The 24,791-nt window shown below is 35.2% G+C and overlaps 1 protein-coding gene and 1 non-coding gene across 4 annotated transcripts in view; one reads left to right on the top strand and one right to left on the bottom strand.

The window, feature by feature from the left end:
* Window positions 1–6,772: 6,772 nt before the first annotated feature.
* LOC136026203 (uncharacterized) overlaps window positions 6,773–24,791 on the bottom strand; it is a 38,988-nt gene continuing 20,969 nt past the window's right edge. For all 3 annotated transcript variants that reach the window (XM_065702530.1, XM_065702531.1, XM_065702532.1), the window contains exons 5-6: window positions 19,094–19,212; window positions 6,773–7,042 (exon numbers count right to left, since the gene is read on the bottom strand). In XM_065702530.1, the coding sequence (XP_065558602.1) occupies window positions 6,845–7,042; window positions 19,094–19,212 (317 nt within the window). In that variant the 3' untranslated portion in view covers window positions 6,773–6,844. The remainder of the gene's footprint in view (window positions 7,043–19,093; window positions 19,213–24,791) is intronic.
* Trnaf-gaa (transfer RNA phenylalanine (anticodon GAA)) lies at window positions 11,832–11,904 on the top strand. The gene has a single exon. It is a non-coding gene; the product is annotated as a tRNA-Phe (tRNA).

Below are 24,791 nucleotides of genomic sequence, written 5' to 3'. Positions count from 1 at the left end.
GTACTTTAAAGGATACCACGTTACCATAAGCTTATTTTATAGATTATTTACTTCACAAGAAGAAATTGTGTGACCCAGATTGAGCTAGTAAGGGGCCTTAAACAGGGGTCCCTTAGCTAAGAGAGATAATTCCAGAGGAGAACACTTGTTCCCAAATTAAATATGACAGAGTGGATGAGGAATCAATGATGAAGCTATTACCACAAGGAAAGCATAATGTATTCTATCTAAAAATTCTTGCTTTTGCAAGTTGCTGCATCACCGCCAACATATCTCTTTTGCATCACCGCCACCCATTGAGTGCATATAAATAATGCATTTTGATCAACAAAAATAGAATTAGTTGCAAAAGTAATATTCACTATTGTTTGTAAATGATCTATGCCATAAACAGAGAAAATCTAAAACCATTTCATATTTTAATCAGTCTCATGCTAGAATCATTAGATTTTCTTGTGTGTAACTTATTAGATGATGTGATTATTCATACAGTTATGCTAATCCTTGGCAAAATTCTGTGTCTTATGTGCACAGGGTCTCTTTATCTTGATTAAGAGTCACTAAGTAGAGTTTAATTTATATAATAAGATATCCAGGTCTATCATAATTAAGTAAAAAGTTAACATACAATTATTTACAATAGTTTGCCACAGAAGAATTTATAACAGTTTTAGCCTTTATTTGTCTTATATTTATTTTGCTATATGTTATTTTTTGGGGGTGGGGGACTTATCAGCTAATTTGAACACCTGTGGACTTCTGACCCAACCCATACTCGTTCAGATCATTGGCCCACTTTTCTATTCTATCCTCACAGGGCCTTCAAGTCTCAAATAAAGGGGCAATAAACAAATGTATCTTCGTGTAATAAGATACACAGGTCTCAAGCTCAATAGGTTGGTATGCTTTGACCACTGGTTTCTAATCTGTATGAAAGCTTCTTTGGATCCAACTTTGGGAGGGGGGATTTAATTTCGACTTTTCCTTTATTTACATGAGTATATCTAATTTCCATTATACTTTAATAACACCTGAACAGTTAATTAATAATAGTATTCTCTGCATCAAAAATTATACAACCATTTCAGCTTTTATTCAGTCTTATATTTAAATTACTAAATTGTCTTGTGCGTAGTTTGACACACCACGTATGCAATACCAAGGCTAATCTTAGACGCACAAGTGTGCTCTTTGCACACTGGCTCTTTGTCTCAAATAAGGGACAACATAGATCTATTACAATTGAGTCACCAAAGTAGAATTTCTAAGTGTTTTGATCATCTTACACGAAAAAATACGATTAAATGGATAATTAATAACAATGTTCTGTGCCAAAAAAAAAAATGCTACCGTTTCAGCTTTCATTCAGTCTTATATTAAAATTACTTGACATTGCCTGACGCACCGCATATGCAACACCAAAGCTAACCCTTTGCACACAGGGGTTCTTTGCAGAGCTGTTCCTAGGGTTGGTGGTGTCCAGGGAAAAATTAATTACATTGTCCCCCTCCTGACTCAAATATAAGCCAAATCAAACTAAAATTTTGATGAAAGCGGGCAATCCTCCAGCCGTGGCGCTCCTCCCAGGGCGGTTGCCCTGCCCCCTTTGAAGAGCTTTGACTCAAATAAAGGACAAACCAGGTCTTTTATAACTGAATCACCAAAGTGGACTTATGGTAATATTTTAATCATTTAAAAGAAAAAAGATGTTTGAAACTTGATTAATGTAGGAAATGTATTAGTCTCTAGTACACCTGCTCTGCAATCAGTTATATGCTTTTTGTCAGATGGGATGAGTTTGAAAATATTCAGCAACTATTTTTTATTGTGTAATGTATCGTTTCTCCTTTCTTTTTCTAGTTTGGTTGACGTTTAGCATGTGTGTATTCAATGGCATAATTGAATTACGGGCAACAAGTTGGATGTACTTGCAAGAACAAGTTATCTAACTTTATTATGTTTTGGTCACCTAAGTGGAAATTTTTAAATGTTTTAATCATTATTCTAATTCACCCCTGGCTGAAAGCCAAATCAAAGAGTATGGCTAACTCATAAGAGTAGAACCTGGCGCTTGTGTTGGCAAAAACAAACCCTCTAGCGTTTGGCGAAGGTTTGTAATTGTTCTCTCTCAGGAACTTAGATGAGACATTTAATGCTACACGTGTTTTACCTACTACACAAATTAAATTAATTATTCTTATTATTACACTGAAAAAAATGATGAGTTTTGCCAAACGCTAGAAGGTGTGAGAGTTTTGTTCAACACTAGCGTCAATTCCCATTTGTGTATCCAGGCTCTTCGAGTCGAATAATAAAAAAGATTATTTGCCTATATGGCACAAATTCTGCATATAACTGAATCAGCAAATGTTCAGCTATTTCGTTATTTTGATTTATATACTCTTCCTCTGCTTTTTTTTTCTTTTTTTTTTTTAATTTACTTGAAGCTTAGCATGTGCAAATGATAGGATCTCACGATTTTTGTTTTTATTTTATGCAGTCTCTGTGATACTTTTATTTTCTCTTTTTTACTTAGAAAGTTTCTTTTTTGGAATGTTGTCAATGATTTTATTCTCTATTAAAATTTTGAGCTTTTTCTAAATTTCAAGAATATGAGAAGAATACAAGAATATTTCCAAAAATATGAGAAGCCATGCTAAAAAGAATTTTAGTTCGTAACAGAACTTCTACAGGTAGAGTAATGTTGAGCAAAAAAAAAAAAAAAAAAAAAAAAAAAAAAAAAAAAAAAAAAAAAAGTTAGTTTTGATTTTGCGCTGTGTCGTATTACCCTAAGGAGTATGGATAACTTAGAAGAGTGAAAACTGATGCTAAATTCGAAAAAAAAATACCTGCGCTGTCTAGCATTCGCTACTGGTTTTGAATAATTTACTGTAATTTTGTTTATATGGCAAAACTTTCGTTTTATCCCATCTTTTTCTGTACCGGCGAATTTTTTTTTATTCAATGAAAGTTGTATCGATGCAACTCTGCACTTTTTTCGGAAAGCATTGACATCTAGCTGGATTTATAAAAATGATGTGACGTTTCGGAAAACTGTGTACAATTGCTGTCTGTGGCGAATTTAGATGGTTTTTGATTGTTCTCGAGACAGGGTTTAGAGTGGGTGATCCAAAAGGGGTTCTATACACGAAGTCTTGAAGAGAGACTATTTGAAGTTATTCTGGCAAGCTTTCGTACCTATGAGCAATATGTCTACAATCAAGCAGAATTTTCCTTTCAGCAGACAAGAACCAGTTTCAAACTTAATTAAGGATAAATATATAAAAGTGGTTAGCGTGTGTGAACGTTTCCTTGAAGTAGGGAAAAACAAAAGATCTAAAAAATGAGGAATTTCACCAAGGATCGAAAGTGCTGTAATTCACTATCGCTAGTCATTTCCGTAAATGATTTTGGTTGAGTTTCTCATTTCATTTTCTGCCCTCGGAACTGAGGGAGGTTAATCACATGTGCCTCATAAACCTTAATACTTCTCTCGTTGCTAAAAAAAAAAAAAAAAAAAAAAAAGGTGGGAGTGTGCTCTTTGTTTCACCTGATGATAATCTGACGATAAGTGCTCTGTTTGAAGTGGAGTCACAAAATATCTTCAGTATGTTCTGTTGGAGGCATAAAATAAGCTTTTAGTCCCTCCAATAACCCCTCCTCCCCGCAAACCTTTTTTTGCTGAGATTTAGGCATAGCACACCTTGTTTAATGTGAAATCTCGCAGAGATTTTTAATATTTTTTTTGATGACACAAAGTAGGCCCAACAAAAATCTCCTTGTCAGCTTTTCAATGAAAGATAGGCAAGTTGAACCTTCCTTGAAGTAGTATGACATGCAAATATTTAACCCGCACTTCATGTTATTGGAAGCATAAAGTGGACCCGTGGCCCCTCCTTTTGCAAGCTATTTAATAGAAAGGCAGGGATACCAGATCTCTTTTATTTATCAGAAGCAACGATTTAGCTTTGCATATAGTACAGAGCCATAAGGCATCTGTCTTTTTATTAAAATTACTTGTGACTGGGACTGCAAGTACTCGCGACTTCAACTACTTCCAGGAAATGTTGAGGGGGATACTGAACAAATCAAAACTCACTACGTGTACTCTAATAGTCAAAGGATGTATCAGAAATATTTCAGGGACAGCTCAGGATATTAAGCTCAAGCTTTCAGGGCATGTTGAAGGGGGTGTTGGAAAGCGATGGGATGACAGCCTGCCCTCCGCCTGTCCTTTTCAGTTGCCGCATCACCAACACTGATCGAGATTAAAAAAATAACATTTTGTTCAAAATAGGTGAAAGGTCTGATAACTATGTCTCCAAGGATGCGATACCCCAGGGTTGTAAATTATGCAATTTGCTCATCGTCTATATATATTATTGATCATTGAGAAAGGAGGAATACTTGATCCTGGGTATATCCAAAAGATAAAGGGTATTAAGGTGACACGTCAGGGAATTTTGAGGGGTTCTGAATCAAATTCCGAAACTACGTGCATCCGGGCTATCAAAAGGGTGTATCTGCAATATCTTAGGAATGGCTAAGGGTATAATTGAAACTTTCTAGAACACTAGGACTACTACTGTGGCTGCAACTGCGAGAAGTTAAAACTTCGACTGTTACTACTTTCGACTACAACCATGTTTGTAACCAATGTTATAGGCTCTAAAATTCTTTATTCAAGATAATTTTCGACTTCTGCAAGAACCGAAGATTAAGCGTGGCGATCCCAAACATATTCGGTTTCCGATTTCTTTTGGATTAGTAGTATTTGGTTAGTAATTAAGATAGCTAGTCTAAGTTTTACGTATGAAGTAGGAAACCTTACCAAAGATTGTGCTTTTTGGCCAGTCGTATGGGACCAAAACAAAAAGCTGATGATCCTCGGATAGGATGAGGTCAGAACAAAGAAAAAAATCCCCTGCAGACCATTTTTGCAGCGGTGTTACTGATGTCTGATTCTTCATCCTCGGCAGGAAATATCATGCGCGTTCGGAGGAAATCAAACCCACAAAATTATAGAGGATTCAAAAGAAACCGTAGCTTCAAAGGAGAGGTGAAGAACCCAGTAGGAGGAATAATAGATTGTGACTGAGGAGGAACGTGAGTAGCTGTGTTGGCTTCAGTAGGCTTGGTACTGCAGTGAGTTGTTAGTAGTAGTGATATTACCTTGTAATTGATTGGGACAGACCTGATTAACTGAAAGTTATGTTTAGTTTAATCCTTTTTTTTTATACTTTGACTGATCTTCCCATCCCCCCACTGTGTTGTATTAACTACTATGTTTTTGGTCATTGTTTAGAAGCGTTCTTTGATTTTCCGCTTTCTTCCCTGAAATAACACAACGCAATCTGATACACAATTTGGTTAAAAGCTAAGAAATAAAACCAAAGGATTGGGATTTCTTGAATCCCAAGCGGCAACAGGTTCCAAAGAAGAAGGCGAAATTGATTTTACTGCGAATTTAAAAAGCCTCGGCTCGACTTGTGAAATCATCGCACTTCCAATTGGTTCCCATTTAAAAAAAAAGCGAATATAAAGCTCTGCCTTCGCTTGTCGTTTAATCAATTTTTAGGATTAACCTTTGTTTCGTTACACCGTAAATGAGGCTAGCCCCATTTAATTAATGACTGTACTATGCAGTATTTTAATGCTTTTGAAGATTCCGCACGCCATTATAGCAACAACAAAATACAACGCGGGTATGAAGTTCCGCTTTCATTTGTCATTTAGTCAATTTTTTTTTAACTAGCGTTTGTTCCGTTTCACCGTAAACCAGATGAAGAGCAGCTCTTTGGCGACTATACTATTCTAATGCCTTTGCCAATCCGACACAGCTTTACAGCAACAATAAAACACAAGGTATATCTAATTTGTCAGTATAATTAGCTTTTAGAATTAATCACTTTTGTTTCATCAGAAACGAGATAAACCACTATTATTTGGTGACAAGTACTAAGGCCTTTGTGCATTCAAAAACAGTTACAGCAATAGGGAAACACAAGGAATATTGGAATTTTTCCCTTCAGTTGTCATTGGATAAAATTTTTTAAATTAACGCTCATTTGGTTCAGATCAGTGAACGTTATTTGCTAACTATAGCATTCTAACGCCTGTTTATATTCTGAAGATCCTTGCAGCAACAACAAAACGCAAGAAACATTTGAAGCCCCCTTTCCTAATCATTTTTTACTATCAATTTATATTTCACATCCCCGAGCCACGGTTTTTCATAACAATGAACACTGCACGCATGCATACTTTTAAATTAGACTGCCTGTGCTGCCAGAGACATCTAAAAAAGAGAAAGAAATACATATATAGCATGCTCAAGCATTCCACCATTACTTATCTGACAAGACCGATTACATTTCCTTAGCATTTCATGAGACGTAAATGATGTCAGAGGTGAGTAGGATTACTACTTGAAACGGTCTGGATTAGTTGTTGGATAAGTTATACCTGCTAATCCTGGAAAATGTTTCACTACTGATGATAAGTTACGTCATATATAAACCAAAACCTTTTCAAAACTGAAAAAAATATGTGAAATCATATGCAGGGAACAAAAAGCGACAGTAACTGTGAAATGTGGTACACCTTCAGTGGTTTTGAATTAAGTTATGTTTAAAAAGAAGTATACGTGATTAGTGTGTTTATTCGTTTAGTTGCCTATAGCGTTTCAGTTGACAAGTTGCCGGATTGTTGTTATTTTTTCGGATTATATCTGAGGAAGTTAATATTAAGCGGACGAATCGCATGAGAGATGTTCGAACGCAGTCCCAGTTTTATCATCTTTGTATACAAAATCATCTGAATTACGAAACACTCAAAAAGTTAATTAAACTGAAGATTTGGGCACTATAATTTCGACATGATTTTTTCCTGAAACTAGGAGCTTCTGAAAGTGTTCAGGCATTGGACTTGGAATGACTCCGTCAGAAACCATTTCCTCAAGCGTCTCCACTAGGTTAGAAGAACGTATTTCCAATTTGGAGACGCTGAATCCAGATGCTGCTCTTGGATTTTCTTCTTTGACCTAAGTAAAGAGCGAGTATTTAAGCAACAGAGAAAGCGAGAGACTACATGTAAAAAATCTGATGACTCAAAAACGTTTCGTTCTCGTTACTGGATTCAAATTTCACATAGAGGAACCAATTAAACGACATTTAATTTAGTGTTCGTTTAAGTGGCTCAAAATTTCACATAGAAGAACCAATCAGGTTTTTAAAAGGTTTGGCTATTTAGCTTCTATTTTTAACAAACGCTTAAAATAGTGTGACTGAGCTTACAAAAATACATCATAGATGTTAAGGAGTGAAAATATAGAAAACTACAAAACCATAAGAAAGTAATATCTCCTTGTTTAAATCTTGCTTGGTTGCACAGTACACGGTTCACAGACAGAGGCGTCCACAGGAGTTTTATGGGGGATGCGATTAAGGTTTGAAAAACAAAGCTTTTTGTCAGAAATGTTTGATATTTTTTCTGTATGTTCCTACGTATTACAATGTTCGAAAATACCGAGCGGGAGGCTAAAAAAAACCTTAGCCTTTGCCTGTGAATGTTCTGGTCCATGTCACATTTTTAATCAAAAAGGCACGACTCTGTGATAAATACTAAACTAAAAATAAACAATTAATTCAAAATTCAATCAAGTTTTAATAATGAAATAAATTAGAGAGACTGAATATTTTTTAAATGACCCAGAATAGAAAATTCAAAAATTGTAATGTTCAACATTTAAAAATAATATTTTTGTTACTTAACGACAGGACGAAAAAAATTCCTGAAGAACAAAATGTTAAATGTAGGACTAAGTGTTAGACAACTTTTGTGCACTTTCTAGTTAAAACGAGACAAAATCTTCAATCAGAGAGATACAGGATTTGTTCAAAAACGATACAATAAAACACTTAACCTTCCTTAAGCTTTCGCTTGCTTGGAGTAGCCCCTTGAACATAGGAATAAAACGTAAAAAAGAGAAGAAAAGAAAGATAGAAAATAATCTGCATTTGCACGGCACCTGGTCGCAACAACCTTTCCTAAGAAAGATTCCTTCCACTTACCGACAGATCCAAAAACCCTGCTTCAATCCAAAAGAAAATTCAACAGTTTTTTTTTCAATTTTTATCTTTCTGGAGGGAACTTGAGAGCAAATGAAATTCAGTTTAACTATACTTCAAAAAACCCTTCAGCAGGAGACACATTATTTTAAGATCTGTACGGAAATCACACGTTTGCAGTCTTTTTCAAAGATTCGGGCAAATTATTCCAAACATTTGGCCCAGTATGACGTACTGAAATAAAGATCTAGTTTTAACAGCTGGGTGTTAAATTACATTATTAGCATACCGTGTTGCCCTATGAAAAATTCCTCTTGTGTTAAAGTGAAAAAAAATCCACTTGAAAAAAACTTTCTGTACACTTTTTGGCAAAAACGCGAAAAATTCCTCTAGTTTAAAGGTTAATTTAACTGTAAATATTAAATTAATCATTGAAATGCTAAATGAAAAATTACACGAGAAATTAAACGCTAAATGTTAAAACATCTTTAAGTGGAAAAATTAATCTTTTGGGTCTTTATTTAAATATTAAAATAACAAAACTTAACGTTAAATGTTTAAACAAATATTGTCTACCTTTCAGTGAAAAAGAGGAAAATTCTTCCTGTGAGCCTTTATTTAAATTATAAAATGGATAAAAAAAAAGAAATTTTAAATTAAATGTGAAATAGTATAACAATTTTTCATCCTATTTTAGTGAAAACAAACATAAACCCCTTATTGGTTCCGTTTGCAGTTCAGTTTGCTTCATTTATCTCTTGTGGGTCTTCGAGCTCTTGCCCTCCTCAAATGATGCCAATTCACGAAAACATTGGGGGAGGAGTAAATATTTTTCTTTCTACTTTCGCAATAGGCACACCCTCAATTGGAGTCAATGATCCTACTTCTATGTTTCAATGTTTACGATTTTTCAGCGACGGTTTATCTCCTCTCATGAACAAAACGCAAGTCCTTGCTTTGTTTACTTTCATAAAATTGTTATTTACTTTCATAGTAATTTTGTTTCAAATGCATCCCAGTTCCACCCCCTTCATAATGCACAAGCCTTAGGCTGTTAAAAAGGGAGGCGACCGGGCCAGTTGCTCCGCACGTCGTGGCTAGGGAGGGCGCTGCAGTTAAGAATTCTTTTCTAAAAGCGACTGAATCTATTCATTTACTAGTTTGCATTTTTTTTAGGGAACTCTATTAATTTTGTCCCAGGTGCCATCAACCCTACCAAACGGCTCTATTAGGTTACACACTAAGAAAGGCATATCCAGAATTTTGTTCGGAGGGGTATAAAAAAAAGCTTTACAAAAACGCATCAAAAATTTGTTTGTATGCATTTTTCTTACGTTTTTATGAGTTGGACAAAAATGTTGGGAGAGGGGGTCGAACAAATCAACCCCCCCCCTGGATACAGCCTGGACACTAAGATTGCTGATTTTTCGTTAGCAGTTTTATTGCACTTCAAAGGTTTATATCTAGGAATTAGTCCAGTTTGTAGGCGGGGGGGGGGATGGGTGGCATTTAATAAAACTAAATAAGACAATAAAAATAGATCAAATCGTTTATTTGTTACGAATAAAGCCATAATTTTGTTGTCGTTGTAGTTTTATACGGTTAATGATGCAAAAATATTTCCATAATTTCTCATGTTTTCTACACAATTTGGCTTCAATTTTCTTTTTCTTTTTTCAAAAAGTCGTTTTTCAAAAAAAATCGTTTATTTGTTACGAATGAAGCCATAATTTTGTTGTCGTTATAATTTTATACGGTTAATGGTGCAAAAATATTTCCACAATTTTTCATGTTTCTACACAATTTGGCTTCAATTTTCTTTTTCTTTTTTCAAACAGTTCGTGGTAACGAACTGTAGTAAGGAGCGACCCGACTCAATAGTAAACGAAACTCTAAAAAACGGAATTTCGATGCTATAAGATATATCAAAAGAATCGGATTTTTATGCTGATTTTAAATACATAAGTTTCATCAAATTTAGTCTTTGTCATCAAAAGTTACGAGCCTGAGAAAGTTTGCCTTATTTTGGAAAATAGGGGGGTAACACCCCCTAAAAGTCATAGGATCTTAACGAAAATAGCACCATCGCATTCAGCGTATCAGAGAACCCTGTAGAAAAAATTTCAAGGTCCAATCTACAAAAATGTGGAATTTCGTATTTTTTGCCAGAAGACAAATCACGAGTGCGTGTTTATTTGTTTTTTTTTTCCCAGGGGTCATCGTATCGACCAAGTGGTCCTAGAGTGTTGCAAGAGGGCTCATTCTAACGGAAATAAAAAGTTCTAGTGCCCTTTTTAAGTGACCAAAAAAATTGGAGGGCACCTAGGCCCCCTCCCACGCTCATTTTTTCCCAAAGTCAACGGATCAAAATTTTGAGATAGCCATTTTGTTCCGCATAGTCGAAAACCATAATAACTATGTCTTTGGGGATGACTTACCCCCCACAGTCCCTGGGGGAGGGGCTGCAAGTTACAAACTTTGACCAATGTTTACATACAGTAATAGTTACTGGGAAGAGTACCGACGTTATCAGGGGGATTTTTTTGGTTTGGGTGTGGGGTTCAGGGGAGGGGGCTATATGGGAGGATCTTTCCTTGGAGGAATATTTCATGGGGGAAGAGAAATTCAATGAAAAGGGCGCAGGACTTTCTAGCATTACTATAAAAAAAAAACAATGGAAACATAAACATGAAAAAGTATTTTCAATTGAAAGTAAGGAGAAGCATTAAAACTTAGAACGAACAGAGATTATTACGCATATGAGGGGCTCTAAAAATACTTTAGCATAAAGAGCGAGGTATTTAGGAGGAGATAAATACTTCGCTCTTTATGCTAAAATTTTTTAAGTAATTTCAACTATTTATTCTACGGCCTTTCTGATTCAGGGGTCATTCTTAAAGAATTAGGACAAAACAAGATTTAGTGTGAAGAGCAAGGTATTAACGAGGGGACCAACCCTCTCATATATATAATCAAAAATATAAGAATATAAAAGTTTGTTACGTAAGTTAATTCTTAAGTTACATATTTTTTTTACTAATAAAAACGTTCATTAAAAATTAAAAGATCTAGTTGCCTTTTTAAGTAACCGAAAAATTGGAGGGTAACTAGGCCTCCTTCCCACCCCTTATTTCTCAAAATCGTCTGATCAAAACTAAGAGAAAGCCATTTAGCCAAAAAAAGAATTAATATGCAAATTTCATTTTAATAATTTATGTACGGAGAGCCAAAATCAGACATGCATTAATTCAAAAACTTTCAGAAATTAAATAAAAAAAACAAGTTTTTTGAAATGAAAGTAAGGAGCAACATTAAAACTTAAAACGAACAGAAATTACTCCGTATATGAAAGGGGCTTTTCCTCCTCGACACCCCGCTCCTTGCGCTAAAGTTGGATTCTTTCTCGCAACTCTACTTTTTAAAACAATAAAAAACTTTAGCGTAAGGAGCGGGGTGTCGAGGAGGAAAAGCCCCTTTCATATACGGAGTAATTTCTGATCGTTTTAAGTTTTAATGTCGCTCCTTACTTTCATTTCAAAAAAACTTGTTTTTTTTATTTAATTTAAGCTCTAAGCCCACCCAAAAGGAATTCCTACACATGGAGACCAGCTGCTACAATACTATAGCCTATTTTTTGGGTAAAATTCTGGATGAGCAGCATATGAAGGTCCTTGAAATTTAGGAATAATGTCCTAGGTCACAATAATACCAAGTCTTTATTCTTAATTCATAATTAATAACATTTGCTCTACTCATTAATAAGCCGAAATAGCTCAGTTGGGAGAGCGTTAGACTGAAGATCTAAAGGTCCCTGGTTCGATCCCGGGTTTCGGCAAATAATTGTTTTTCTACTTTTGAAAATTCTATTTGAAATTCAGCAGTTTCCTGTAATTTTCCAGAGGAGACCCGAGAGCTTAGCCTTGCCTTAGTAAAGATCCAAGTGACTTCGATGTATTTTTTATCCACCCACGCTATACGTAAGAAAAACTTGGGAGGGGGCCCATTAAAATGTAACTTGTAAGTTCTAGTGATCTTTATAAGGGTGGAGTAAGTGCACATCACAATTTGGCTTTTAGTTGCTTTAGGAGGGGGGAATCCTACCTTATCTGTTCCAATATCTATGTTTTAAGTTTGACCTGAATATTATATTTAATTTATTTTCTTTTTCGGATTCATCTATTCATTCATTACAGCATCTGTCATCTTTACGGTTGATTGGATTGAGAGGGAGAGGGCAACTATGGAAGGAGAATTTTCAACAATGTTACATTTATTTTTTGTCAATAAATAAAATGTAATTGCTTTCTTTATGCGACTTCTCTGATTTGTAAAATTGGAAAATGCTATGTAACACTTATGTGATTTCGAATGACATATCATTATGTCATTTCACGTTCTGTGAAATGACATCAAGGATGTCATTTCACAGAACAGATATAATTATGCAATCGGTTATTAACCCCATTTACTTTAAATTAGCAAAAACAAAACAAATAATGGCACAAAAATAGAATCGTTTCAAGAACAAGTTACGTATGACAAAAAACGTAAAATACTATGCCAGGGTGTAAATGTTTTCTGACGTCACGAACCGATTGTTTGTATTCATCAAGGGTGTTTTCCATATCGCTGGATTTTAAGAAATTAGGCCCCGCCCTTTAGAATATTTCTGCTCCGCATTTATGAAATAATTAATGATTTCTGATTCTAAAAAGAAGCTAAATTGAATATGGGCGGGACATAATTATTCTTAGCTGAATGGAAAAATGATGGAATTCAGTGTATGAAATATTGCAGTTAATATAGTTCAGAATCCCAAGATGAATGTGTAAGAATGTATTTTCTCATATATACTTCTAGCCAAAGCAGAAGTTTTTCAACTTTAAAAGTCTATTATAATCACTCAGACTATTTATAATCAATCCACGTGGAATTCACCCTAAAATTCTCTTGGCTCTGTCTACTTGTTACTTCGCGCCCCCCAAGCCCCCCCGCGCGCGTTGTCGTTACGCGCCATTGTAGCTGTGTCCCTGTGTCCCACCTGTGAATAGAGATAGATATAAATATATATTTTAAACTACGTAAAACATGCGAATATACAACATTCTTCGCTGTCCCATTGTCTGTGCATATAAATAGCATTTATATTCCCTGTGTCCCGGTCGTCATTTGTGTCCTGGTGTCCCAGTTTGTATTTTCTCTTTGAGTTTCCCGGTCGTCATTTATATTCCCTGTGTCCCAGTGTCCCGGTCGTCATTTGTGTCCCGGTCTGTAATTTCTATTCAAACAATCCCTGTGTCTCAGTCGTCAATTATATATCCCGCCTGTGCCCCCGGCGTCCCCGTTGTAGTTGTGTCCCTGCGTCCCGGTCGTCATTTATATTCCCGGTCGTGATTTGTGTCCGGGTGTCCCAGTCTGTAATTTTTCTTTGAGGTTCCTGGTCGCCATTTATATTCCCTCTGTGTCGGTCGTCATTTGTGTCCCGGTCTGTAATTTATCTTTGAGTGTTTTTTCTTTTTATTTTTTTTTAGTTTTTTACATTTTTTCAGCTTTTTTTTCTTCTTTATTTTTCAGTGTCACTATGAAGTACATATCGCCGAACCTTTGTTTTTTAACTTAATTCTGGTAGGCATTGATGACCTTATCCAAGTCAAAATCTCAAACCCAATCATCATCGTTATCATTTTCAGTTTTGATATGTTTTGACTCTCGCTTTCCAGGTGGATTTTCATCTAACTGCGCGGTTTTGCGTTCTTTAGCCGCAAGCCTGTTTTCTTGCTGTTCTTGTGATTCCTCGGCACGCTTTCTTTTCTTACTTTCTCTATGATTCCTCGGCACGCTTTCTTTTCTTACTTTCTCTATCAGCAGCAAGTTTTTTGGCATAGACTCTTTGAGCAGCTTCCTCGGCTGTTGCCATTGTAGGTTCTTCAGTCATTTTACAATTAAACATTTTTCCGTGAACGCATGTCTTAAATACCATTAATGACGTCACCGTCATAGCAAAAATGACGACAACTATCTTCATGACGTCAGCCGACACAGAAACATGACGTCACCTGATCCACAGACAGACAGACAATATATATATATATATATATATACATATATATATATATATATATATATATATATATATATATATATATATATATATATATATATATATATATATATATTAGGTTCCCTTGGTCCGGTGACTTATAACTGTAATCTGTAAACTGATCAAGGACAAATAGTGTTTTAGTCCGTTTCCTGGGCCCCTAACATCCTCTCGACAGAGGTGGCCGGTCCCCTTAGCTTACCAATGGTACTTACAAGTGCCAAGCCACTCTGAAAAAAGTTATTTAGCTCTTTTGGGGCCAATGTTTAGTAGAGGGATGATGCCCCCCCCAAAAAAAAACATTGCACATGGGACTTAAAATTCTAATTTGTTTTTTGGGCCCAATTTTCAGGTCAACCACCATTTCTATATCTGAATCATTGGAGATACACCATGCACCTTCCTACGTTCTGGTGAGGTAATAGTAACCTGAATTGTGAAGCATACGAACATGAACAACGATGACTAATTGCTTGGTCATATTTTTGGAGTGATACTGACTTAACAGTTTGAATGTTTGAATAAACGTAGGAACCAAGGAAAAATGGAACTAAGGAAAATGTATCCTCACTACCGATAAATTGCCGCTCAACCTTTAAAAAAAATCGTTTAATAGTTAATCGTTAATTAGTTAAGTATTGTTCTTCGTCTTTTTTTCTTTACTCTGCCATTTCGTTGTTTTGATGGTGGGCTAAAATAAACTCTCTATCTATCTATCTTATATTTTGGAATGAACTTACTGTATTAGTTGTTTGTAAATAATAAATAAGCATGAAAAGCTGACAAGATTTTACGAAGAAAATAAATTTCCAGAGTTGCAGACTATAAAAAAAGTCTTCTAACCAACTTTTAATGTAATTTAATAAAAAAAACCGGTGGAATATAAAAAATAAAAAATATAGAGGAAATGCAAAATATTATGATCATAGAGGGTGGGGTGCCACTCATAAAACCCTTCCTCCTGCGTACGTCCATACCAACAGTTCAGGTTTCTTGAGACGCAGTTTCTATGCTTAGGATGGAAGGTTCCCTGCACATTTTCCTTATCCCATTTTACTTTGGAGCTTGCTAAGGAATCTAGAAACAGGGAACAAGTGGTCCAATCGAAAGTATATTCCTAAATTAAGCATCTGGAACCAAAGATCTTGCCTTGTGGATTTGGACCAGTAAACACTAGAACTAGTGGATCCAAATTTTCGGTTGAATATTCCCCTGTTAAAAATAATTGGAAGAAAAAGCTCTTTTTTACATTGTTTGTTAGGATTCAATTTACAAGATCTTTCTATCTTTCTAGCCCCTATGCCTCCTTAAGGTCAGAACATAATTTACACTTTACTGAAAAAAATACAAATAAATATACATTGTTAGTTTAATATACATAGGTCCATATTTATTCTTTAAAGTATTTATCATTTTTGATTTATTAAAATTATAAAAGTGAAAATTTTAATTTTTTTTAATTTAATTTTTAACGCTCCCCCAACATTCCTTGAAAGACTCAACTTAATGCCCTCCGTAATTGGGAAAATAATAGTCAACAAGTATATTTTTTCTCAATAACATATACTATATACAAACAATGAACAAATTGCCTAACTTACAGCCCTTGCCCTGAGGCCTCGGGGGGGGGGGGGGGGCATCTCCAAACGCATAAATACTGAGACTTTCAACAATGCTGAAAAAATAGATGTCACAAAAGTTTGCTTGGATATTTGATTTTGGGAAATGATGGGCGTGAGGGGGGTCTGGTTGCTAAAAAATCAGCTTTGACTCTTAAAAAGAGCACTATAACATAACTTCCAATTGCAAATCAAATAACCCCCATCTGAAGTTTATACGACAACACATTCCATAAAAACCTTATATGCCCCTAGGGCATAACTTACAGCCTTTGCCCAGGGCTCTGGGGGGTTGTGTCAACCCTGGAGGCATTATTATATATTCTTTGGACTATTTTTGTTTTAAAATGGATATCTCACAATTGCAATCAGATACGTTTCATGAAAAAGCGGTAGCATGGGGGAAGGGGGGCTAGTAGATCTTCATCGCTTTTATCTCTTAAAGGGGAACTAGAACTTCCAATTTTCAAATAATGACCCACCATCTCTAAAGTTTATACAACCATCCCTTCCATAAAATCCTTGAATGTCTCTAGGACACAACTTACAACCCTTGCCCCCCGGCTCTGGTGATTTGTAACAACCCCAAAAGCCTTGTTATACAATCTTTGAACAATTTTGAATAAAATGGCTATCTCACAATTTCTGTTGTCTGCATTTCGGGGAAACACGACGTTTATATGGAAGGGGGAGGCTGGTAGAGGGGTAGTTGGGGGCTAGTTGCCCTGCATCACTTTTGACTCTTAAAAGGGAATTCTAACATCCAATTTTCATCCAAATGAGACGTTTGTAAAGTTTGTACAACCATCCCTTCTATAAAAACCTTGAATGCCCCATAACTTACAACCATTGTCCCCAGGCTCTGGGGGTTCGTTTCAACCCCAAAACCCTTATTTTATGATCTTTGGACTATTTTGAATAAAATTCCTATCTCAAAATTTCAACTGAATGCATTTTGGGACATTACGACGTGTATGTGTGTGTGGGATAGGGTAGCTGCCTCCGATCACTGTTACTCTTAAAAAGGGCACTAGAACTTTTGATTATCAATCCAATGCGCCACCTCCGATAGTTTCTAAGACCACCCTTTCTATAAAACCTTGCATGCCCCAGGACATAACTTACAGCCCAGGCCCTAAGAGCTGTGGTGTGGGGTGGTCATCCTCAAAAACATATTTTCCAGAACTTTGAACTACGCTGAACAAAATGGCTATCTCAAAATTTTTATTGGTACTCGCGTATTATTCAGAACACACTCAATATGTGAAGGTAGGTTCTTTTGTGAAACAAACTAGGATGCGAAAATATAAAGCATAAAGTATTAACAGTATAATAGTATAATATAAAGCATAGTATAGTATATAGTATAAAAATAGTATAAGGTACTAATAAAGTATTACGTTTTCATCATATTCTTTTTTATTTCATTAGCATTATCAAGCTTGGTCTATATATTTGCACATAAGGGTGGGGGGGGTGTTGTACATTATATCAAATACCTAACTTTACCTAACCACCTGTATATATAAAATATTTAATTAAAATGTACCTGTATTGTAGTGTGTTTCACGAAAGAACCTAACTTCACTTATTAAGTGTGTTCTGAATAATACACAAGTACCTTATTATTGGATGTGTTAGGGGAAATGATGGGCGTCGGAGGGTTGTCAAATCAGCTTTGACTCTTAAAAAGGGTGCTATAACTTCCGATTTCAAATCATAGGAGCCCCTTCTGAAGTTTATACGACAAACCATTTCATAAAAACTTTATGTGCCTCCAGGGCATTACTTACAGCCCTTTCCCAGGGCTCTGGGGGGTTTTGTCAACCCTGAAGGCATTGTTATATGTTCTTTGGACTATTTTGTTTTAAGACGGGATATCTCACAGTTCCAATCACATGCGTGTCATGAAAGAGGGGTAGTTAGGGGGGGACTAGTTGACCTCCATCACATTTGACTCTTAAATGGGAACTAGAGCTTGCAATTTTCAAACAGAGAACTAGAGCTTTCAATTTCAAACAAGTGAGCCACCTCTAAAGTTTATACAACCATCTTTTTCATAAAAACCTTATATGCCCCCAGGGCATAGCTTACAACCCATGTCCCCAGGCTCTGATGGTTTTTAGCAGCCCTAAAAGCCTTTTTATATGATCTTTAAACAATTTTGAATAAAATGACTATCTCATAATCTCTATTGTCTCCATTTCGGGAAAACACGGTATGTGGAGGGGGATGGTAGCTGCCCTCTGATCACTTTGACTTTTAAAAAGGGCATTGAAACTTCTGATTACCTTTCTAATGATATCCCTCTGGAGTATATACGACCATCTTGTCTATAAAAACTTTATATGCTTCAGAACATAACTTACAACCCTTGCCCTGAGGGCTGGTTGTCATCCTCAAAGACATAATTTCCGGATCCTTCGACTACACTGAATGAAATGGCTATCTCAAAATTTTTGTTGGACGTGTTAGTGGATTTTATGGGCGTGGAAAGGGGCTGGCTGCCCTCCAATCACTTCCGACTATTAAAAGAGAGCCCTTTCAATTTCCATTCGAGTGAGCCATTTTTGAATTTTCTACGACAACTACTTCTATACGAAGTGCCTTGGTCTAAAACAAACAAACCAGAAAAAAATATATATTATATAAATAAAAAAATAATAAATTGTGCCAACATCGTTCTTTACTTAGGTAGTGCTATTGCTCTGCCTGTGATAAAACGAGAAAAAATAACGAAGGAAAAAAACAACCAGAATAAGATCACGAGCCATTGAAAAATAGAAAAATACAATACAAAAACTTAGGCTGGGACGTCCGCTCAATCATCTTCAGTGGGAAATTAAGAATAAAAATAAAGATAAAAGTCAATACAACAATATAAAATGGAAAATCTTAAAAACAAACGTTAATATAACACTAGCTGTGATTATTCTCGTTTTTTGTCAGCGTTATGTCTTCTCATTTTGTCATGATTAGCTAGCATGGTTTTAGAATTTTCTTTAAATACAAAAATGGCTAGAAATCGGAAATTAAAATATTATATTTTTTACCATTAATTTCATACCCTAAAAACCCTATTTGTACACACCGTGAGTCGTTATGAGCAGATGGAAAACAAGACATTCATTCTGCAATCTTTTCTATTCCCTGTAGAACTTATATCACACAAAATAAGGCAATTAATATCTTTAATTTTATATATTACATTAAAATATAACATAAGGCAATTAATACATTCTTAATTGCCGTATCCAAGTAAGGTCCAAGTCACGATGAAATAATAATAGAAGTCCAGTACTCACCGATATAACATAGCGATTAAGCTTAGGGCGATTTGCAGGAGGAAATGCTTTGTCGAAATTTTCCAGTCGCTCTCGTAGCACAGACCTGTCTAAGTATTTAATTTCATGCTGTCCAGACGCTAAAAAGAGATAATATTTTTCTAAAAATTGGCACTAAATTACGGCACTAAAAATTTAATTTAACTAATATATTATTAAATTACCAAGGACAGTTAACATGAATTCCCGATGTTTGAGTTATAAGTGAAATCTTACACAACCAGATAAATCTTTAAAAAAACATTAAAATTTGGAATTGAATTTTTATTCGAAATCGAATTGATTACCTCCTGTAGAGGCACTTTTTGGTAGTAGAGGGCGCAAAACAAATAGTAACAAAAAGTGGTGAAAATACAGCAAAAAATAAGCTAAAAATACATGGCACCAAACAGCTTAAGAAATTGCAGCTTTGCTCTCAAGGTGTAATGATCTTTGGGAATCAAGGAACTGATACTTTTTGAATACTTACGTTCAAAAAGCATTTTCCAATTTAATTAATAAGTTTTGCTTATTTACTTTCAAGGCTTAATGTGGCAATGCTGGCGAAAACGTGACACTGCCCTAAAAACTTCATACTTCTGAACAAACAAAAGAAGAACTTTGTATTGTGGTTTTCATCCATGAATAGACCTAAGATGGGCCAATTAAGCTAATAGGAATTTCAACCCTAGATGTTGGTAATGTGATGCACTACAATTACTACTGCCACTAACAACTCGTCACAACACAGCCCTCCCCCCTGAAGTCAACACAGCATAATGTCGTGTCAGTTTTTTGGGAACATTAAATAAAAAAACAAGTTTTTTTTAAATGAAAGTAAGGAGCGACATTAAAACTTAAAACAAACAGAAATTACCCCGTATGAAATGGGCTTTTCCTCAACACCTCGCTCTTTACGCTAAAGTTTGACTCTTTCTCTCAACTCTACTTTTTAAAACAGTAAAAAACTTTAGCGTAAAGAGCGTGACGTTGATGAGGAAAAGCCCATTTCATATACGGGGTAATTTCTGTTCGTTATAAGTTTTAATGTCGTTCCTTACTTTCATTTAAAAAAAACTTGTTTTTTTTATTTAATTTCCTGACGCTTTTAATTAATGCATGTTTTGATCTTGGATCTCTGCTCATAAGTAATTAAAACAAAATTTTCATATTAATTTTTTTTTTGGCCGAATGGCTTTCTCATAGTTTTAATCGCAAAATTTTGAGAAAAAAGGAGAGAGGGAGGAACCCTAGTTGCCCTCCAATTTTTTGATTACTTAAAAAGGCAACTAGAACTTTTAATTTTTTTACGAACATTTTCATTAGTAAAAAGATATACGTAATTTACGAATTAGCTTACGTAACGAACTTCTATATTCGTCTGTTTTTATTGCGTATATGAGGGAGTTCACCCCTCGTCGATACCTCACTCTTTACACAAAAGCTTAAATTATGTCCCAATTCCTTATGAATGACCCTTGAATCACAAAGGCCGTAGAATAAATAGTTGAAATTACTAAAAATACTTTAGCGTAAAGAGCAAAGTATTGTGGAGAAGACGAACCCCCTTATTTACGTAATATTTTCTTTTCATTTTAAGTTTTAATGCTGCTCCTCACTTTCAGTAGAAACAAATTTCATATTTATCTTTTCATTGTTTTTTAAATAATGTTAAAAAATCCTGAGCCCCCTTCATTGAAAGTCTCTTCCCCTATGAGAAGTTTTTCCATGGAAGGATCCTCCCACGTACTCCCCCCCACCTCAACTCTCCCTCCTAAACCAAAAAAATTCCCCTGAAAACGTCCGTACACTTCCCAGTAACCTTTACTATATGTAAACACAGGTCAAAGTTTGTAACTTACGACCCCTCCCACGGGGACTGCGGGGGAGTAAGTCGTCCCCAAAGACATAGTTATTAGGTTTTTCGACTATGATGAATAAAATGGCTATCTCAGAATTTTGATCCGATGACTTTGGGGAAAAAATGAGCGTGGGGTTTAGGTGCCTTCCAATTTTTTTTGGTCACTTAAAAAGGGCACTAGAACTTTTAATTTCCATTAGAATGAGCCCTCTTGTGACATTCTAGGACCACTGGGTCGATACGATCACCCCTGAAAAAAAAACAAATAAACACTCATCCGTGATTTGTCTTCTGGCAAAAAATGCGAAGTTCCCCCATTATTGTAGATAGGAGCTTGAAACTTCTACAATAAGGTTCTCTGATACGCTGAATCTGATGATGTAATTTTCGCTAAGATTGTATGACTTTTAGGGGCGTTGCCCTATTTTCTAAAATTAGGCAAATTTTTTCAGGCTCGTAACTTTTGATAGGTAAGACTAATCTTGATAAAAGTTATATATTTAAAATCAGCATTAAAATGCGATTTTTTGATGTAACTATTGGTATCAAAATTACATTTTTTAGAGTTTTGGTTACTATTGAGCCGGGTCGCTCCTTACTACAGTTCGTTACCACGAACTGTTTGATTCACTTATATAAGCTTACATTTTTACTATACTGAGGATATATATATATATATATATATATATATATATATATATATATATATATATATATATATATATATGCCTATATTTACCTTAATGCGGGGCTCCCACCGCGTCAATAGTTGATAAAGCTGCCTAAAAGTTAATAAACCGTTTGCCTCGCATGACTTTATTGCTGTCAGAAAAAAATTTAACTTTATTTAGCTTTTTCCAGAAAGTCCGTACAGTTCATCCAAAAGGAGAAAACTTGAGGAAAACTTCAAATAAACCGCACAAACATTAGTGTCTACATATGCAATACTGTAGGCTTGTTTAAATATTTTACTTGGAAAAAGAACAAGGGTTTGACAAAAAATATTCTCATATAAGCCTTACTTATTAAAAGCAACAAGCTTAATAAGATAGTTTTCTCAGCTCCGTGTCTGATTATTTCAGTTATTTGCCGAGAAAAACTGCAGTAAAGTCAAAAAGGTGAAATTCTTGCGTGAGCGGGACAAACTTTTTGGTTACAAATTCATGAAAAACTGTATTAAGTTAATTGACGTCGTAGGAGCCCCGCATAAGAGTCAGAACCCCCTTCGGAGACGGTCAATGTCACAAGCAGGATTGAATTAGGCCAAAACTAGCATCTACACAAAATCTTATTCTGAGTTAAGGATGTATCTTCTCCGATTTTAACACGGCGAGTCCAACGACAAATCAGGATTTTTCAATCTACTTTAAATTCTGAGATAAGATATAGTGCTCCAGGGGTAAAAAAAAAAGTTCCGCCGGTTTTCATAGCCAAATCCAAGCAAGGACTTGCTAGAAGTATAAAACCCAATATAAACATTCAGCGAAACAGGAGTAGCAAATAGAGGAAAAGAATGGATTTCGAAAAACCTACAGATAAAATTATGTATCTTCATCTATTTCTCTTGTTCCAAAAATAAAAAAAGAAGGAATTTGAGATTTTCCAGAAATTTGAAAAATAAAGATACAAGGTTTATGGCATAAGACAGTTTACAGAGTCTCCTAATTTTCCAGGCACAGATTGAGCCCTTACACTATGTTAAACTATACGTATAGATTATAAAATAGTTTGTATTACAATGTATATGTAATTTATTCTACAATTCTACGAAGCAGGTCGTCCTTGAATGGGGCGAAAAAGGTCGCAAGAAAGGATTTAAGGGAAATTGAAACTACCTGGGAAGGACTAAGAGGGAACCTTCGAATAGATTGGGATGGAGGAGAACATGCCATGCTACGTTAGCCTGATGGTTCGGTACTTTAGTGAGTTGCTAGCAATAGTAGTACAATAGCCTAAACACTAAAACAATATGGATTTATAAAGATTAACTGCTATAAAAAAAAACACATGAAAAAAAAGACCACCTGAAATTACTCAAAACAAGACGTACTCAACACTTTTTTTTTTTACCCATAAAACCACACTTCATTTTATACAGATGCTAACAAAAATCTTTACTTTTTGATAGTTGCCTATTCAATTTTTTTGTTTATTTTTTTTTTATATTTTTTAAATTTTTTAATGCAGCAAGCTTTGTATTAAAACTTACTGCTTGTATTGTTACTCTATTCGTGATGCTGAAGACTAGTTCACGATTTTTACGAAGATTTATTGACTTAGTTATCACAATTGCAGGGTAGATGGTATACCCCTCTTCGATAAGTTATTAGGGTCCAAAAATAATCTATTTGCGATCAATTTAGCCATTATCTTTCACCTCCTCCCTCCTACAGAAATAAATTATTGCAAGCCATCCCATTAATCTATTCAGGACTGAGCAACGAGGGGATGGGGTGGGGGTGTCCATAAAATATACACTCTAAAACTGCCTGTTTTTGGAACTTTTAGCCTATCCAGAGAAAGTCTCCACATTGCTTTCCCCATAAATTCTGATCATTTGTACCAAGAATGACTTTAACTGTGAAAATAATGGAAAAAGATTTTGAAAACTGATGAAAAAAACCTGTGAAGACAAAAAAAAAACACTTTTGTTACACTAAGAAAAACTATTCTATAAGAAAATTAAAAAATAATCTACTAAAACAAACTTATGTCGTGACCTTTAGTTCAAAAGTAGGGTTCTAGAAACATAGGGGCATAGGAATTTATGAAAAAAAAAATCTCCATGTCCACAACATTATTGTTACATTTTCCAGTCTGATAATGGGAAAAAGGATGTGAAAAATGTCTTGATAATAATACAATAAGAAAAATCCTTTTGACTTCATTGGTATCAACACCGCTACCTGACTGTCATTAATAGCTGTTCACTCCTGCACCTCCACTTTAGCTATTTAATCTCTTTTTAACTTGTTACAACAAAATTATGCAAGGATATTGCATTATTTCACTGGAAGAAGGCAAGTTTTACGTAAGCCTTTTAGATCGTAATAAAATTCTTGAGTGTCTCATAAATTGTGATTTTGGGCAGTACAAAATGTCCACCAACTGAACACTTGTACCATGGGAATTAAGAATACGAAGATACACCAGGAAATTTTCGTGGCTAAGGTCCTACTAATTGCTCATTATGGTTCTCAGCGCAAAAAGACCCCCAGCACAATACTTACACTATAGGAGTTAAGAACATGAAGATACACAAGCACCTATTCATTGGTAAATACTTACAGAAACAACTCGAGTCTCTTCAATTTATGCATTTTAAAAGGATTATTAAAGTAATCGTAGAATTTTGGTTCTTAAGAGTAACCTAGACGTCCTGCATCTACCGCATTTGAGGTCTATTTAGGTGATTAAGCTTCGGCTAGAGATATCGCATTTTCTTGATAATCACCTGGCAAGGGCGGTTTACATTGAGATGTTAAATTCTTCTAAAAAAGAAATATGGCCACAACATGTCAAAATTCTGCTAAAAAATTCTGGCCTCTTATGGGCATAGGTTGAGAGTCAGGGTCCTCATTGTAAACCTGACGATTTCACTGTTGAATTTGAACCACGCTTTCAGAACCAGGAGATTCAGGTTTGGAATCTAACTACTGCGGTTCCAATCTCTTATACTCAAAGGACATTAGAATAAAATTGTTTTCTCGCAACTGGACCCATCTTACGTCTATTCATATCTTAAGATATGAATCTAAAGATACGAAATCTTGGAAAATTCACGATCTTCTAAGATTTCTCTTTTGGTTCTCACAAAAT

The sequence above is a fragment of the Artemia franciscana genome, chromosome 4 (assembly GCF_032884065.1).
Source record: "Artemia franciscana chromosome 4, ASM3288406v1, whole genome shotgun sequence".
NCBI classification, from domain to species: Eukaryota; Metazoa; Arthropoda; class Branchiopoda; order Anostraca; family Artemiidae; genus Artemia; species Artemia franciscana.
Note: the sequence above shows the minus strand (reverse complement) of the source record. Positions and strands in the feature narration are given on the sequence as shown.